The 19,011-nt window shown below is 42.7% G+C and overlaps 1 protein-coding gene across 6 annotated transcripts in view; it reads right to left on the bottom strand.

The window, feature by feature from the left end:
* ATP9B (ATPase phospholipid transporting 9B (putative)) overlaps positions 1 to 16,700 on the bottom strand; it is a 305,466-nt gene extending 288,766 nt beyond the window's left edge. For 3 of the 6 annotated variants that reach the window (XM_054460402.2, XM_054460403.2, XM_054460404.2), the window contains exon 1: positions 16,443 to 16,673. In XM_054460402.2, the coding sequence (XP_054316377.1) occupies positions 16,443 to 16,669 (227 nt within the window). In that variant the 5' untranslated portion in view covers positions 16,670 to 16,673. Of the gene's footprint in view, positions 1 to 16,442 lie in introns of all 6 variants that reach the window. The other 3 variants (XM_054460401.2, XM_063653859.1, XM_063653860.1) reach the window with 3 other exon arrangements.
* Between the last annotated feature and the right edge of the window lie 2,311 nt (positions 16,701 to 19,011).

The following is a 19,011-nucleotide window of genomic DNA, read 5'->3' as shown; positions in this document are numbered from 1 at the left end:
TCCTCCCTCATGATGCATTAATGCCATCATAAAGAGGGCGTATTGCAATGGGTTCGCTCTCTCCTGCTCTTCTGCCATGTGAGGAAACCACGTTCATCCTCTCTTGCCCTCCCATCTTCTCCCACGTGAGGACACACCAAGAAGGTCTCACCAGATGTCAATAGCTTGATCTTGGACTTCCCAGCCTCAAGAAGTGTGAGAAATAAATTTCTGTGCTTTATAAATTATCTAGTCTCAGATATCCTGTTAGAGCAGCACAAAATGGACTAAGACAAAGGGCAAGACGTTAAAATAAATAAATAAGCCAGCAGATAAATGAATAAATAAAATTAAAGGGATGGCTGCCTGAAAAATATGCCTTGACTTTAGTAGCAAAACCCAGGAAAAGGAACATGAAAATAGTCAGTCCCTTGAGCTGAGATGTCATTTCCCCCCATGGGAATCATATATACAATAACCTTGGAGCTAATGATTTCTAAAATGTTCTACAAGAAAACTGAACACCAATTTCTTGAAATAAGAAATAACACTGCTGTACATAAATTGAGAAAAACTTCTGAATTAGAGTTAATGGTACAATATCCAATGTTATATAAATGCGAACCCAAAAATTTGAAGCTATATAGCCAATTAGCTCAGGATACATACTTCAGTTACCTAAAATTGTGATGTTCCCTATTATCAACTCTGTCTTCATGCTAATACTATTAGGTGTTAAAAAAAAAAAAAAAAATAAGTAAAACATTTCTATTCTGGTAAGTGTAAATAATTTTTTAAACTTGAGATTATTTTATTTTATACTGTTTTTTTTTTTTTTTTGAGATAGAGCCTTGCTCTGTCTCCCAGGCTGGAGTGCAGTGGTGCAATCTCAGCTCACTGCAACCTCTGCCTCCTAAGTTCAAACAATTCTTCTGCCTCCGCTTCCTGAGTAGCTGGGATTACAGGCACCTGCCACTATGTCCAGCTAATTTTTACATTTTTAGTACAGGGTTTCACCACCTTGGCCAGGCTGGTCTCAAACTCCTGACCTCAAGTGATCCGCCCACCTTGGACTCCCAAAGTGCCGGGATTACAGGCGTGAGCCACTGCGCCCAGCCTACGGATGGCTTTTAAAGGAAATTCTTATAGACCCCCTAAGAAAATGTCTCTGATTCCAATGAATCTTGGAACTGGACAATTAGATAAACGCTGTCTTAAGAATGAGTACTATGCCTTTTAAAAAAAAAAAAAAGGCTTCTCAATTGTGAACCATCACAGCAAAAGAAGTTTCATTTTTACAACTAGTAAAATATTAGACTATCATAATTATCAAAGTTTTATGATTCATAGAAAATTGTGTATAGACTCTCAGAATGAGAAATCTAGCATTAAAAAAAATTGTGTTGCTTCCACCAAGAAACACTAATATTTTCCCAATAATCAGACAGTAGACATCTGTTCTTAACATTAGCATCTTTCAATGCTAAAACTTGACTATTATAAGATTGCAAATGCCTCTGGGCGGGGCCAATAGTCACACTGCTGGCAAAAGCAAAGAAAAACTAATAATGGACATGGATAAACAAAACAATAATGCTCAATGTCATTTATTCTTCATTCAACTGCAAAGATAAGTTGAATGACACCACTATCACTTAAAACACAAAAAAGGGAAATACCAATTTAACAAATACCTTATTTTCACCCAGATATTAACAATGCGAAGGAAAAATCAATATCTCACATGACTTTGTAGAAAACAGACTTAACAAGTAACTGCATTCCCAGCGAACTATGAGCTACTATGTGTGGTACACATCATTTTGTTTACTTAATGACATACGAAAACAGTAACATCCTCATCCTCCATGATAATAAAGGCAACGTGCTACTGAATTTTTTAATCTTCCTTAACCATATGATATGGTTTGGATGTGTGTCCCCTGCAAATTTCATGTTGAAATGTGATCCCCAATGTCAGAGGTGGGGCCTAGTGGGAGATACTGAATCATGCGGTAGGGGGTGGTCCTCTCATGAGTCCCCATGGTGATTGATAAGTGTGTTCTCACTCAGTTCACGTGAGATCTGGTTGTCTGTAAGAGTCTGGGACCTCCCATTCTCTCTCTTGCTCCCTTTTGTCATGTGACATGCTGGCTCTCCACAATACCTTCCACCATGATTGTATACTGCCTGAGGCCTCACCCAGAAGCAGATGCCAGCACCATGCTTCCTTAAAAGCTTACAGAAGCACGAGCCAATTAAACCTCTTTTTTTTTTTTTGTAAATTACCCAGCCTCAAGTATTATATTTCTTTATAGCAATGCAAGAATGGACTAACATCATACTCAAATCACATCTAATTCTTCCCTTGGAAATTTTTATAAAATATAAGCCCAATCATGAAAATTTTTATACAAGTTTTAACAACTAACCAACGTTATCTTTTAAATATACTGTATCCTAAAATAGTATGATTATAATGAAATAAAAATAATTCCACTTAAAGGAAAACCTGAGAACTTTTAAAATACAATAACTACAATTCTTTATACATAAGAGCAAAATGTAATTTTCATATGGTCAAGGAGGCTTTCAAAGCTCACAAAGGGATGTAAAGCTCATATGAAAGCTGTTTTTCTAATAACTATTTAGTTTTCAACTGCCAATGTGGATATCTAGGCTACATAACGTAAAATTCTGTTTCTGGTAAATTAAGACAATATGCTTACTTTTTTTTTTTTTAACTTTTATTCTATTATATAGCACACACTTCCCAAAATTTAAATTGGGAAGTGAATTAAGTTTATAACAAAATTGTCATGTTCTAATATTTCTGTTTTGGGAAATGTGTGCCATTCTGAAATTAGTGACTTGTTATAAATAGTTAAAATGGTAACTTTTAAGTTACCTATATTTTACTACAGTGAAAAAATTCTACAGATATGGAGGTTGGGGGATAGGTGGAATGGATGGGAGGGTGGTAGGAAAATGATAGGGGTACTCATACCCGGGGTACCCAACAGGGTACGAGGTTTCTTTTGGACACGATGAACACGTTCAAACGTTGACTTTGGTGACAGTTACACTTATCTATGAATATTCTAAAAAAAAAAACAAACTGAGCCAGGCGCAGTGGCTCACACCTGTAATCCCAGCAATTTGGGAGGCCGAGGCGGGTGGATCATGAAGTCCGGAGATCAAGACCATCCTGGCCAACATGGTGAAACCCTGTCTCTACTAAAACAAAAAAAAAATTAGCCGGGCATGGTGGCACATGCCTGTAGTCCCAGCTACTTGGGAGGCTAAGGTAGGGGAATCGCTTGAAGCCGGGAGAGGTTACAGTGAGCCAAGATGGCGCCACTGCACTCCAGCCTAGCAACAGAGAAAGACTCCCTCTCAAAAAAAAAAAAAGAAGATGGTCAATAGGAACAACTCTGGTCTGCAGCTCCCAATGAGATCAAGGCAGAAGGCAAGTTATTTCTGCATTTCCAACTGAGGTACCCAGCTCATCTCACTGGGACTGGTCAGACAGTGGGTGCAGCCCAAGGAGGGCAAGCTGAAGCAAAGTGGGGTGTCGCCTCACCCAGGAAGCGCAAGGAGTCAGGCAAACTTCCCCATCCCTAGCCAAGGGAAGCCCTGAGGGACTGTGCTGTGAGGAACAGTGCATTTTGGCCCAGATACTATGCACTTCCCATGGTCTTCTCAATCCGCAGACCAGGAGATTCCTTTCGATACCTACACCACCAGGGCCCTGCATTTCAAGCACAAAGCTGGGTGGCCGTTTGGGCAGACACCGGGCTAGCTGCAGGAGGTCTTTTTTCATACCCCAGTGGCGCCTGGAATGCCAATAAGACAGAACTGTTCGCTCTTCTGGAAAGGGGGCTGAAGCCAGGGAGCCAAGTGGTCTACCTCAGCGGATCCCACCCCCACGGAGCCCAGCGAGCTAAGATTCACTGGCTTGAAATGCTCGCTGCCAGCACAGCAGTCTGAAGTCAACCTGGGATGCCCGAGCTTGGTGGGGCAAGGGGCGTCTGCCATTACTGAGGCTTGAGTAGGTGGTTTTCCCCTCGCAGTGTAAACAAAGCCGCTGGGAAGTTTGAACTAGGCAGAGCCCACCACACCTTGGCAAAGCCACTGTAGCTAGACTGCCTCTCTAGATTCCTCCTCTCTGGGAAGGGCATCTCTGAAAGAAAGGCAGCTGCCCCAGTCAGGGGCTTATAGATAAAACTCCCATCTTCCTGGGACAGAGCACCTGGGGGAAGGGCAGGCTGTGGGCACAGCCTCAGCAGACTTAAATGTTCCTGACTGCCAACTCTGAAGAGAGCTGTGTATCTCCCAGCACAGCGCTTGAGCTCTGCTAAGGGACAGACTGCCTCCTCAAGTGGATCCCTGACTGCCATGTATCCTGACTGGGAGACACCTCCTAGCAGGGGTCAACAGACACCTCATACAGGAGAGCTCTGGCTGGCATCCGACAGGTGCCCCTCTGGGACGAAGCTTCCAGAGGAAGAAACAGGCAGCAATCTTTGCTGTTCTGCAACCTCCGCTGGTGAAACCCAGGTAAACAGGATCCAGAGTGGATCTCCAGCAAACTCCAGCAGACCTGCAACAGATTGGCCTGACTGCTAGAAGTAAAACTAACAAACAAAGGAATTGCATCAACATCAACAAAAAGGACATCCACACAAAAACTCCATCCGAAGGTCACCAGCATCAAAGACCAAAGGTAGATAAATCCACGAAGATAAGGAAAAACCAGCACAAAAAGGCTGATAATTCCTAAAACCAGAACACTGCTTCTCCTCCAAAGGATCACAACTCCTCACCTGCAAGAGAACAAAACTGGACGGAGAAGGAGTTTGATGAATTGACAAAAGTAGACTTCAGAAGGTGGGTAATAACAAACTCCTCCGAGCTAAAGGAGCATGTTCTAACCCAATGCAAGGAAGCTAAGAACCTTGAAAAAAAGTTAGAGGAATTGCTAACTAGAATAACCAGTTTAGAGAAGAACATAAATTACCTGATGGAGCTGAAAAACACAGCACGAGAACTTCATGAAGCATACACAAGTATCAATAGCCAAACCAAGTGGAAGAAAGGATATCAGAGATCGAAGATCAATTCAATGAAATAAAGCGTGAAGACAAGATTAGAGAAAAATGAATGAAAAGGAATGAACAAAGCCTCCAAGAAACATGGGACTATGTGAAAAGACCAAACCTACATTTGATTGGTGTATCTGAAAGTGACGGGGAGAATAGAACCAAGTTGGAAAACACTCTGCAAGATATTATCCAGGAGAACTTCCCCAACCTAGCAAGACAGGCCAACATTCAAATTCAGGAAATACAGAGAACACCACAAAGATACTCCTTGAGAAGAGCAACCCCAAGACACATAATCGTCAGATTCATCAAGGTTGAAATGAAGGAAAAAATGTTAAGGGCAGCCAGAGAGAAAGGTCAGGTTACCCACAAAGGGAAGCCCATCAGACTAACAGCAGATCTCTCTGCAGAAAGCCTACAAGCCAGAAGAGAGTGAGGTCCAATATTCAACATTCTTAAAGAAAAGAATTTTCAACCCAGAATTGTATAACCAGCCAAACTAAACTGAAGGAGATAGAGACACAAAAAACCCTTCAAAGAAAAGGGTTTGAAGGGTTTTACGTGTCTCTATCTCCTTCAGTTTAGTTTGGCTGGATATAATGAATATCCAAGAGCTGGTTTTTTGAAAAGATTAACTGAATAGATAGACCACTAGCCAGACTAATAAAGAAGTAAAGAGAGAAGAATCAAATAGACACAATAAAAAATGACAAAGGTGATATCACCACTGATCCCAGAGAAATACAAACTACCATCAGAGAATACTATAAACACCTCTATGCAAATAAACTAGAAAACCTAGAAGAAATTCCTGGACACATCCACCCTCCCAAGACTAAACCAGGAAGAAGTCGAATCCCTGAATAGACCAATAACAAGTTCTGAAACTGAGACAGTAATTAATAGCCTACCAACCAAAAAAAGCCCACGACCAGCTGGATTCACAGCCAAATTCTACCAGAAGTACAAAGAGGAACTGGTACCATTCCTTCTGAAACTATTCCAAACAACAGAAAAAGAGGGACTCCTCCCTAACTCATTTTATGAGGCCAGCATCATCCTGATAACAAAACCTGGGAGAGACACAATAAAAAAAGAAAATTTCAGGCCAATATCCCTGATGAACATCAATGTGAAAATCCTCAATAAAATACTGGCAAACCGAATCCAGCAGCACATCAAAAAGCTTATCCACCACGATCAAGTCAGCTTCATCCCTGGGATGCAAGGCTGGTTCAACATACACAAATCAATAAATGTAATCCATCACATAAACAGAACCAATGACAAAAACCACATGATTATCTCAATAGATGCAGAAAAGGCCTTCGATAAAATTCAACACCCCTTCATGCTGAAAACTCTCAATAAAGTAGGTATTGATGGAATGTATCTCAAAATAATAAGGGCTATTTATGACAAACCCACAGCCAATATCATACTGAATGGGCAAAAGCTGGAAGCATTCCCTTTGAAAACCAGCACAAGACAAGGATGCCCTCTCTCACCACTCCTATTCAACATAGTATTGGAAGTCCTGGACAGGGCAATCAGGCAAGAGAAAGAAATAAAGGGTATTCAAATAGGGAAAGAGGAAGTCAAATTGTCTCTCTTTGCGGATTACATGATTGTATACTTAGAAAACCCAAAATCTCCTTAAGCTGATAAGCAACTTAGCAAAGTCTCAGGATACAAAATCAACGTGCAAAAATCACAGGCATTCCTATACACCAATAATAGACAAAGAGCCAAATCATGAGTGAATTTCCATTCACAACTGCTACAGAGAGAATAAAATAACTAGGAATACAACTTATAAGGGTGTGAAGGACTTCCTCAAGGAGAACTACAAACCACTGCTCAAGGAAATAAGAGAGGACACAAAGAAATGGAAAAACATTCCATGCTCATGGATAGGAAGAATCAATATTGTGAAAATGGCCATACTGCCCAAAGTAATTTACAGATTCAATGCTATCCCCATCAAGCTAACACTGACTTTCTTCACAGAATTAGAAAAAAACTACTTTAAACTTCATATGGAACCAAAAAAAGAGCCCACATAGCCAAGACAATCCTAAGCAAAAAGAGCAAAGCTGGAGGCACCATGCTATCTGACTTCAAACTATACTACAAGGCTACAGTAATCAAAACAGTATGGTACTGGTACCAAAACACATATATAGACCAATGTTAACAGAAAAGAGGCCTCAGAAATAACGTCGCACATCGAAAACCATCTGATCTTTAACAAACCTGACAAAAACAAGCAATGGGGAAAGGATTCCCTATTTAATAAATGGTGTTGGGAAAACTGGCTAGCCATATGCAGAAAACTGAAACTGGACCCCTTCCTTACAACTTATATGAAAATTAACTCAAAGTGGCTTAAAGACGTAAACGTAAGACCTAAAACTATAAAAACCCTAGAAGAAAACCTAGGCAATACCATTCAGGACATAGGCATGGGCAAAGACTTCATGACTAAAACACCAAAAGCAATGGCAACAAAAGCCAAAATTGACAAATGGAATCTAATTAAACTAAAGAGCTCCTGCACAGCAAAAGAAACTACCATCAGAGTGAACAGGCAACCTACAGAATGGGAGAAAATTTTTGCAATCTATCCATCTGACAAAGGGCTAATATGTAGAATCTACAAGGAACTTAAATTTACAAGAAAAACACAAACCAATCCCATCAAAAAGCAGGCAAACGATATGAACAGACACTTTTCAAATGAAGACATTTATGCGGCCAACAAACATATGAAGAAAAGCTCATCAGAGAAATGCAAATCAAAACCACAATGAGATACTATCTCACGCCAGTTAGAATGGTAATCACTAAAAAATCAGGAAACAACAGATGCTGGAGAGGATGTGGAGAAATAGGAACGCTTTTATACTGTTGGTGGGAGTGTAAATTAGTTCAACCATTGTGGAAGACAGTGTAGCAATTCCTCAAGGATCTAGAACCAGAAATACCCTCTGACCCAGCAATCCCATTACTGGGTATATACCCAAAGGATTATAAATCATTCTACTATAAAGACACATGCACATGTATGTTTATTGCAGCACTACTCACAATAGCAAAGACTTGGAACCAACCCAAATGCCCATCAATGACAGACTGGATAAAGAAAATGTGGCACAAATACACCATGGAATACTATGCAGCCATAAAAAAGGATGAGTTCACGTCCTTTGCGTGGACATGGATGAAGCTGGAAACTATCATTCTCAGCAAACTAACACAAGAACAGAAAACCAAACACCGCATGTTCTCACTCATAAATGGGAGTTGAACAATGAGAACACATGGACACAGGGAGGGGAACAACACACACTGGGGCCTGTCAGGGTGTGGGGGGCTAAGTGAAGGATAACAATAGGAGAAATACCTAATGTAGATGATGGGTTGATGGGTGCAGCAAACCACCACAGCATGTGTATACCTATGCAACAAACCTGCACATTCTGCACAAGTATCCCAGAACTTAAAGCATAAAAAAAAAAAAACTGAACTATACACTTTAAGTGGGTAACTTGTATGTATGTAAACTGTATCAAAAAAGCTGTTAAAAATGAGTAAATGAAGCAATTTTAAAATAAAAAAGAGTAAATAAAAAGAAGAAAAAAGAAAAAATGTAAACTGCTCCTTCCTTCCAGTTCTAGACCAAGATGGAGTAGATGTGCTACTCCCTATTCTTCCCACTAAACACAGATAAAAACCCTGGACATTATACATCAAAACGTGGAGAGAAGAGGGCAGACCAGCAAGGTCCTTGGACCCAGAGAACAAGACAACAGTGAGTTTCCAGTATTTCCTTTTGGTCTCATGCCCATGTTGTGTACTAGAGAGTTAGCAACCAGAAAAGTAACAGACACAGACCAAAAAAGTCCCCAAGAAAAGTCTGGTCTCTCTAGCCAAAGGACTAGGAAAAGGGCAGCCTAGCAGAGCGAAAAATTTTTGACAGTAATTGCTATATCCCATCCAAAGATGACAGAAAAAGCAAATAGCCTCACCTACATTGAACAGCAAAGAGTGCATGAAGCCTGGACTCCCACACTCCCCAGCTGTAGGAAGATACTCTCCCCATTGCCCAGGTGGTGTCAGGGCAGACCAAGTCAGGAGTGGGGACATCCATCCAAGCCTGGCAGTCGTTGTAGGGTATGTGCACAAGGGTGCCAGATGCTCGTCCCTGTTAAAGTTTCAAAAAATTTAGTTTAAAGATCGAACTGGCTTTTATTAGCAAATCAGGCAGTATTGCATCTATGAAATAGAAAGATACTCAGATATGCTGAGCAGCAGAGGTAAGTAAACTTCACAGCCAGAGAGGGCTGCAGAAAGCAGATACAAGGAACAAAATATAGACTGGGCATTTCAAAGTTACCTTCCTTACAGGGTAAAGTAGAGAGGACTCTCTTATGCTGGCTCAGTTTGGCCCCCTTATGATTGGTTGCTGTGAATCTCTTGTTTTTGAGGAAATTGGCCTGTTTTTAATTTAGTTTGATTGTGGCACCTAGCACAAGTGACTCCATTCTGGTTTGTTCTGGTCTGCTTGGCCTGGTGCAGGAGCTTAGTCTGAAATAATGGCCTCTGGTACATTTTATTTAACATCTCCAAATGGCAGTAATAAAGCACTCCTGCCCATCTCTATAACGTCAGAGGAGGCCTAGTGAAAAGTGGTAAATCTAACCACCTTCTAAAAGGTAACACCACCCACGCAATGTCAGTGGAGGCCACAGGCCTGCAGTAACCAGGCACTCCTTCCCTTCCCTTCCCAGCCAAGGTGTTGCTAGCAGAGACCACTGGGGAGCCGGTAGTCACATGGTACCTTCCCTTCCCAGATGTCAAAGGGGGCTGTGAAGGGAATCTGGCTCTTCAGCACCTTCTGGCAGTAACCCCCACATTCCACTCCCACCACCACCAGGCCTGATAAGCAGAAGATTTAAATAAGGTCCCAAATCTCATAACATAATACCCAAAATGTCTAGGCTATACTGGAAAATCACTCATTATCCCCAAAACCAGAAAAATTTCAACTCAAATGAGAAAAGAGAATCAATAGATGTCAACATCAAAACAACACAGATACTGAAATTATCTAATGAGGATTTTTAAACACGCGTCATAAAAATGTCTCAATGGACAATTATGAACAGACTTGAAACAAATGAAAAAAATATAAAGTCTCAGAAGAGACACTGCTAGTATGAAGAAGAATCAACTGGAAATTTTGAAACTAAAAATCTTAATGGATGGGCTCAACAGTAAAACCAAAAAAACGGGGAAAAAAAATCAGTGAACTTTTAAGACAAACCAACAGAAACTGCCCAATATGAACAGGACATGGACTTAGAAAAAATGAGCAGAAACTCAGGACCCTATGGTACAAGAAAAGATTTCACAAGATGTCACCAGGGTAAAAGAAGAAATGGAGAGTAGAGCTCAAAAAGCACTCAAAGAATGGCTGCAAACTTCTCAGATTTGACAAAAGATACAAACTTATAGACTTAGGATACTAAGCAAACCCTAAACAGGGTAATCCTAAAGAAATCCATACCAAGACCCAGAATAGTCAAAGGACTAAAAACTAAAGCCTTAAAAAAATGCTTGAAAGTAGTAAGAGAAAAGTGACACCTATCTCAAAAGGAAAAACAACTCAAATGATATCAGATTTCTCATCAGAAAGCACGGAGACCAGAAAGAAGTGGCATAACATTTTTCAAGTTCTGAAAGAAAAGAACTGTCAACTCCAAATTCCGTATCTGGTGAAATTATCCTTCAGGAATGAAGGAGAAATACAGCCATCTTCAGATGAGGGAAAACGAAGAGAATTTGTTTCCAGTAGACTTACCCTAAAAGAATAGTTAGAGAATTATTGAAACAGAACAAAAATAAGAAACTGTGGACTATCAGGAAATAAGAAAACAGAAAGGGCAGAAAGGGTAGGTCAATATAATAGGCTTTCCTTTGCCTCTTGAATATTCTAGATTGTTTGAGAGAAAGCAAAAATTGTAACACTGTCTGATATAGGGTTCTAATTGTATATAAGGGAAATATTTATATACTTTTACATATGTAAAATCTACATGCACTTTTACATGAGTATTATATTACCAATGGGAGGATAAAGGGATTTAAAGAGGTAAAGCTCTTACACTTTACCCAACAACTGTTAAAATACCAACAACAGTACACTTCAATGAGTTATGTATTTGTAATGTAATTCCTAGAGCTAGCACTAAGTAATATCTACACAAAGAAATACACTGAAGAACGCTATAGATAAATCAAACTGGAATTCTAAAAAATGTTGAAGCATAACCTGTAAGGCAGGAAAAAGAAAACAGAGAAACAAAAACAGAAAGCAAAAAAATAAAATGGCATATCAAACATTACGCTGAACATAAACCTTCTAAATATATCAATCAAAAGACACACAATGGTGGTGGGTAAAAAAAAAACGAACCAACCGTATGACAACTACCAGAAAATCACTTCAAATATAAGTGACTTGAGAGAGAAAGGATGGAAAATTATATACCATGCAAACATTAATTGAAGGAAAGCAGAGGTGGCTATATTAGTGTCAGATAAAGATTTCAGAGCAGAAAAATTACCAGAGACACATGGGTGAACTACATAATGATAAAAGTGTCAATCCATCAAGAACACACAGGAATCTCAAATGTGTATGCATCAAACAACAGACCTGCAAAATATGTGAAACAACAATTGATAAAACTCTAAAAAGAGGCAGGGTGCACTGGCTCATGCTTGTAATCCCAGCGCTTTGGAAGGCCAATAGAAAGCGATCACTGAGCCCAGGAGTTCAAGTCCAGTGCAACCCCATCTCTACCAAAAAAAATTAAAAAATTAGTTGGGCATGTTGGCGTGTGCCTACTATCCCAGCTACTCTGGAGGTAAAGCAGGAGGATGGCTTGAGCTCAGAAGGTCGAGGCTGTAGTGAGCCATGATCATGCCACTGCACTCCAGCCTGGGTAACAGACTGAGACCATGTCTCAAAAAAAAAAAAACTCTGGGCCGGGGGCAGTGGCTCATGCCTGTAATCCCAGCACTTTGGGAGGCCGAGACGGGCGGATCATGAGGTCAGGAGATCGAGACCATCCCGGCTAACACGGTGAAACCCCGTCTCTACTGAAAATACAAAAAAATTAGCCAGGCGTGGTGGTGGGCGCCTGTAGTCCCACCTACTCGAGAGGCTGAGGCAGGAGAATGGCGTGAACCTGGGAGGCAGAGCTTGCAGTGAGCCAAGATTGCACCACTGCACTCCAGCCTGGGGGACAGAGCGAGACTCCGTCTCAAAAAAAAAAAAAAAAAAAAAAAACTCTAAAGAGAATAAACAAAGTCACAAGGGAAGATGAACTCAACAGCAACATTAACTAAAAGGTAATAATCAACATTTAATAGCAAAATAAATGTTCTTTTCAAAAGCCAGAGACTACTTACCAACATACAGGTAGAGTCACAATATCTTACTGTAAGCCTTGTAAAAGCACCACTTAACTTTATAAACTATGTGTATGTTACCACGATAAAATAAAACCCAACTTCAGAAAATAATGTAGAAGCACAACTTCTGGTCCAGACAAAATGCCACAGACCCATTTCTCTGCTCTTCCCCAGTTAAGTCCAACTATAAACCCTGGTAATTAAGCAAGAGCCAATGAAAGGAGAGTTCTGGAAGAAGGTAAGAAGGCAGCAGTGACTTCCTGAGACTCCCCTCTCCCACCAAGGGATACTGGGGCCTGAGACTCCCTTCTCCCATCAGGGGATACCGGGGCATCTGGGCAGTAGCAGTAAGGGGAACTTGCCACTACAAGCTGCTGGCCCAGGAAGGCTCTGTGCCCCTCATGACCGAGACTACTCTCTCTCATTAGGGAGAGCCAGGCAGCACCGACAGGTGCAACCCCAACCACATAAGGGGCCCGGTCCAGAAAACCTTTTTATCCATAACCTAAGACCAAGCTTGCTCCAAGACATCAGAGCATCGAGGTGGCACCAGCAAGAGGGATTCTGCCACAGGAACCCTTTTACCATGGTGGTGCTAAGACTCCTCTTCTCCAACCCAGACACACCAGGACAGCCACTGGGTCCATATGGATGGGATACAGCCACAGCCAGGGCCCAGCCAAAGAAGCCTCTTCATCCCCATGGGTAGGACACTTCCATCTTTCAGTAAGAGACGCCAGGCCTAGGAAAATCCACCTTTCCCTCTCACGCAGCACCAACAGAGACCAGGAAGAGCCCCAGTGATACCACATAAACCAAGCAGACCAAAGATCACAGCACAAAGGCTCTGGGAATTAAAATGTCATTTAGAACCACAGCCCACAAATGTAGTCCAGGACCTATGTGCTGAATCTAAACAGGGTGGCTGCACGCTAAAATAAAAGATGTAAATAGAACCCAAATTCTCCTAATATACAAAATACCCAAGAGACAGTCGAAAACCATCTGTCAAACCAAGAGCCAGAACATTCACAATCTGAATTAGAAAAGGCAATCACATGACACCGACGCTGAGCTAACTCAGATACTGGCATTAATTATATGACAACCATTTTAAAGCAGCAGACATAAAAATGCTTCCACAATCAAATATTATCTTGAAACAAACAGAAATTATAAAACTGAGAAATACAATAACAGAAATAAAACCTCACTGGATGAGATTGAGAATAGAGTGGAGATAACAGAGTAAGGAATTAGGGAACTTGAGAAGAGATTAATAGAATTTACACAATCTGAACAACACAGAGAAAAGAAACAGGGAAAAAGCCTAAGGGAATTATGAAACACCAACATAAGATCCAACTTTCTTAACACTGGAAATCCAAATGGAGAGAAGAGAGTGGGAGCAACTCTCCATTATTTCAACAACAACAAAGAATAGTTGAAATAATGGCTAAAAACTTCCTAAATTTAGTCGAAGACCAAAAAAAAAAAAAAAAAAAAAAAAAAACCAAACATGAAATCCAAAGAAATCCATGACAAGACACATCATAATTAAACTTCTGAAAACTAAAGACAAAGTAAAAACTTGAAAGCAGCCAGAGAGAAATGACACATTATCTATAGGGGAACATCAATCTGAGTGACAGCAGCATCCTAATCAGAAACCACGGACTCAAGAAGGAAGCAGCACAAGATTTTTCAAGTGCTAAGAAAAGAATGGCAGGCTAGCAGCCATGGCTCACGCCTTAATCCTAACACTCTGGGAGAATGACACAGGAGGATCACTTGAGACCAGCTGGGCAATATAGCAAGATGCTGTCTCTTCAAAAAAAATTTTTTTTAATTAGCCAGGCATGGTGGTATGTGCCTATAGTCCCAGCTACATGGGTGGATTGCCTGGACCCAACAGGTCAAGGCTGTAATGAGGTACGATCGCATCACTAACTCCAGCCTGGACAACAGAGCGAGACCCTGTCTCAAAAAAAAAAAGGAAGAACAATAGAAAAAGGGGAAATATGGGTACGTGGTATGTGCAATACACTATCCTTATCATCATGAGTTTTATAAACCATATTTGATGACTGACACAAAAACTGTAACACCATCTGATACCCAGGACATGATATTTAAAGTGAGGACCTAAGTGAAAGAAGGGTTTCCACACTTGACTAGAAGTGGTGAAATACAGCAATACACCATGGTGATAAGTCACATTTGTATATTGTAATACCCAGAGCAAGCACTGTGAAAACTATACAAACACCTAATCTCAAACACACTATACGGATACCAAAAAAGTGTCCAAGTAACCCAAAAAGTGGCAAAAAAAGAAAAAAGAAACAGGAATCAGAATGAGAATCAGAAGAAACAGAACACAGATAATAAATGGCACACTTATATTCTAACGTATCAGTAATTATCGTAAATGTAAATGGTGTAAATATGCCAATCAAAAGAGAATGGCATAGTCAATAAAAAATATGATCATATGATCCAACAAGAAACTCACTTCAAATTCAACATAGGTAGTTGAAAGCTAATACCATGCAAACATTAATAAAAAAAAAGCATAAATGGCGACATCAATATCTAATAAAGAAGATTTTAGAGCAAAGAAAATTACCAGAGACAGAGGAACATTAACAATGAAAGGAACAATCCACCGAGAAGACAAAAAATCTTGAATGTGTGTGCACCACATGACAGTGCTTCAAAGTACGAGGCAAAAACGGATTCAATCTGTGATGGAAACCTATTTTGAAACAGGTGGCACATTTCCAAAAAATGAATTCCTAAAATTAAACAGATTTACTAACACAATTACTGTTATAGGTAACACCAGAACCCACTTCCAACCAAGCACTGGAAAAAGGGCACCTTACACATGTTCTACGTAATCCCCAGTAATCCCGTAAGAAAAAATATTATCCAGCATTTTACAGATGAGGGACCATGGCTTGAGTTTAAATAAGTTACCCAAGAGTAAACCGCTAGTAGGTAAATCAACACTCAAATCAGCGTTATAACATTCCAGTATGTACTTTGAGCTATATGTTATAGTCTCTCAAATGGCCGAAAACAAAAATTATTCAAAAACTCAAATTCTGAAGGAACTACATATTGAGTGAAATTATGTTTTCGACAATTCCTCTGGAATAAAACTTCAAAAACTATAAGAAGCAACACTTACTTTTTAAAATTTTCTTTTCTTTGAATGAGAAATAAGTTAAATAAGAGCTAAATCCAATCTCGGGTATGAAAGGTCTGTACATTAATTCTGCTGCTAACCTGTGACCCCACTAAACAAGTTAACCGTTCTCAATACCCCATTTCTCTTTCCTAAAAGCAAAATTACTTGACGACAAAAAGCACTTTGTATATATATGTTTAAATAAAAAGTGTGCCTAGCAAAGATATCGAAATGTCGAAGTCATTTCAATAAGGAGTGTGTTTTTAACAATGCAATTAAAAGTTGCATCCGTCACCTTCACAATTCACAGGGCTACACAAACAAGTTTCGGAGACTTTGAATTATCCGAGAAGTTAGCACTTTTGATCCCCGTTTACTTTAGGAGAGCAGCCACCCCTCAACACTGGACCGCGGTTCTCTGCTCCCGTTCTGGCTCCTGCGCTCGGCCCAGGCGTCCCGGGGATGCAGCCGCTCGCCCCGGCAGTTGCCCGCGGCCCTCACCACCGGCGGACGCCACAGCTGCGGCGCGCCCAGAACGCAGAGGACTCCCGGCTCCCGGCGCACAGATGGGACGCGCCGGTAGCGACCCCAGACCCGCCCGGCTCCGGGTTCCTGCGGTGGGCTGGGGGCCCCAGGGAGCGTCGGCGGGGGACGGGCGCCAGTGCCGCCTCGGTTACCTGCTGTGCCGGTCGGCTCCCGGCCTGGGCCCCGCGGCGCTGTAGTAGGCCGCGCGTTTGCGGTTGGCTGCGGCCGCCGCGGCGCTACGCACCGGGTAAAGCGGGATCTGGTCCGCCATGTTCCGACCGCCCCTTTCCCGCCCCTCCCGCTTTCCCCTCAATTCACCACCTTTTCCCCGCCCTCTCCCCTCAGCGCCAACCCCGGCTGAGGCACCGCCCGCGGACATTCCCCGCCTCCGCCAAGCGGCGAGGTCCGATGACGTCACGAGCGGCGGCGCCGCGGAAGGCGTGGCGTCCCTAGGCCCCGCCCTCTTTGGGGCGTCGGCACACGATGACGTACCCAGGGTGGCAAAAGCGCGGCGCGGTAGGCGGTGGAGTCCGGGCGATGACGTCACGAGTGGCTAAGGCTGGGACGGGGGGGCGTCGCGTTCCGAGGCCCCGCCCCCGCCGCGTGACGGGTCCGATGACGTCACCGATCGGCGGGGTGGGGCGCGCGTGCGCCACCACCGGCTGGCCTTCCGGGAGCGCGCGAGGACCTGCACGTGGGTCGTGGTTCGACCCGGCGTGCTCTGGTCCGCGGGTGGAAGGGCCTCGCAGCTGTCTCCTGGAAGCTCTGCCGGGGACACGCGTGGGCGCGCGCGGCCTCCTTAGCGGTCCAGAGCCTGCGCTGTCAGTAGTGCGCGCGCCCCATGGCTGTGTGGGGCCCCACGCGCCCTCCTCGCCGCGCGGCTTCTTGCTGCCGCCCCGCACTTCTCCACCCTGCCTTCGGTGCCCGCTGCCTGCCCGCGCCCTTGGAACCGCTGGTGTCTGTGCGTTCACAGGCAGGGTCGTGTTACGAGGCCCGGGCCCCCAAAGCACCGCGACCCCAGGCGCGCCCACCGCGCCGGGCTGAATTTCCGAGATGTTCTTGTCCTGCTTCGTCACTGCCGCTTTCCTCCTTTCTCTGGTTCTTGGTCTTTAGCTTGAGTCCACATCCCCCACCTCTAGGCCCACAGCCTGCTGAAAAGTCCTATAGGCGACTCTCAGAAACGAGGTTTACACCCTCAGTCTACACAAGAAAGCAAAACGATATTGAATAAACGAATACACGGCTTTGATTGGGTTTGTTTCATTTCCTGTCCCGAGGACAGCTCCCTTCCACCTCCATCACCCGCTGCACCTGGAAGCCGGCAAACTGATGCACCGCTTACCTCGCGTATTTCTGATTTACTCACTTGTGTTTTTTTAACCAATGTTTTTCTGATATTCCATTTTCATGACATATAAATTTTGTCTAGGTGTTTGAAACACTGTTCAACATGAACTTATAAATGCCTTTCTTTTCTGTTTTTTGGAGATGGGGTCTCTGTCACCCAGGCTGGAGTGTAATGTTTTGATCACGGCTCACTACAGCTTCCACCTCTCAAGGTTCAGGTGATCCTCCCCCATCTGCATGTATTACTTTTTCATTATAAAAAATGGTCTTTATGAATATGAATATTCTTAATTTGTTGCTGCCACTCTGATTGCCAGTTTGCTTCTCAGCTGCTTTTCATGTAGCTTGACTACATGCCACTCCACAGACACTAACTACTTTCAAAAGACACCAATGGCCTCCTAATTGACAAGGGACTTCACCCATTATTTCTCTACCTCACTCTCAGCCGCTGACACTGTTCACACCATCTCTCACCCACATTCAACAACTGATATTGATAACACCATCTCATTCTCACAGCACTGGCACTGTAACACCATCTCCTCACCCTCACTCAACACCTGACAGTGATAACACCGTCTCCTCACCCTCACTCAACTACTGACAGTGACAACAGCATCTTCTCACCCTCACTCAACTACTGACAGTGACAACACCATCTCCTCACCCTCACTCAACAACTGACAGTGACACCATCTCCTCACCCTCACTCAACACCTGACAGTGACAACAGCATCTCCTCACCCTCACTCAACAACTGACAGTGACACCATCTCCTCACCCTCACTCAACACCTGACAGTGACAACAGCATCTCCTCACCCTCACTCAACAACTGACAGTGACAACACCATCTCCTCAGCCTCACTCAATAACTGACAGTAACATCATCTACACCCTCACTCAACACCTGACAGTGAGACCATCTCCTCACTCTCACTCAACACCTGACTATGACAACAGCATCTCCTCACCCTCAGTCAGCTACTGACAGTGACAACACCATCTCCTCACCCTCACTCAACTACTGACAGTGACAACATCATCTCCTAACACTCAGTAATTGACAGTGACAACACCATCTCCTCACTGTCACTCAACAACTAACAGTGATAACAGCATCTCCTCACCCTCACTAATCACTGACACTGTTCATATCCTCTCCTCACCCTCACAGTTAATAACTCACACTGATAACACCATCTCCTCACCCTCACTCAATTTAATGGACTCACGGTTCCACATGGCTGGGGAAATCTCACAATCATGGCAGAAGGCAAGAGAGAGAATGAGAACCAAGAAAAAGGGGTTTCTCCTTATAAAACCATGAGATCTCATGAGACTTATTCACTACCATGAGGACAGTATGGGG

Source organism: Pongo pygmaeus, chromosome 17 (genome assembly GCF_028885625.2).
Source record: "Pongo pygmaeus isolate AG05252 chromosome 17, NHGRI_mPonPyg2-v2.0_pri, whole genome shotgun sequence".
Classification (NCBI taxonomy): Eukaryota; Metazoa; Chordata; class Mammalia; order Primates; family Hominidae; genus Pongo; species Pongo pygmaeus.
The sequence above is the reverse complement of the archived record's forward strand: the minus strand, read 5'-3'. Positions and strand labels throughout refer to the sequence as shown.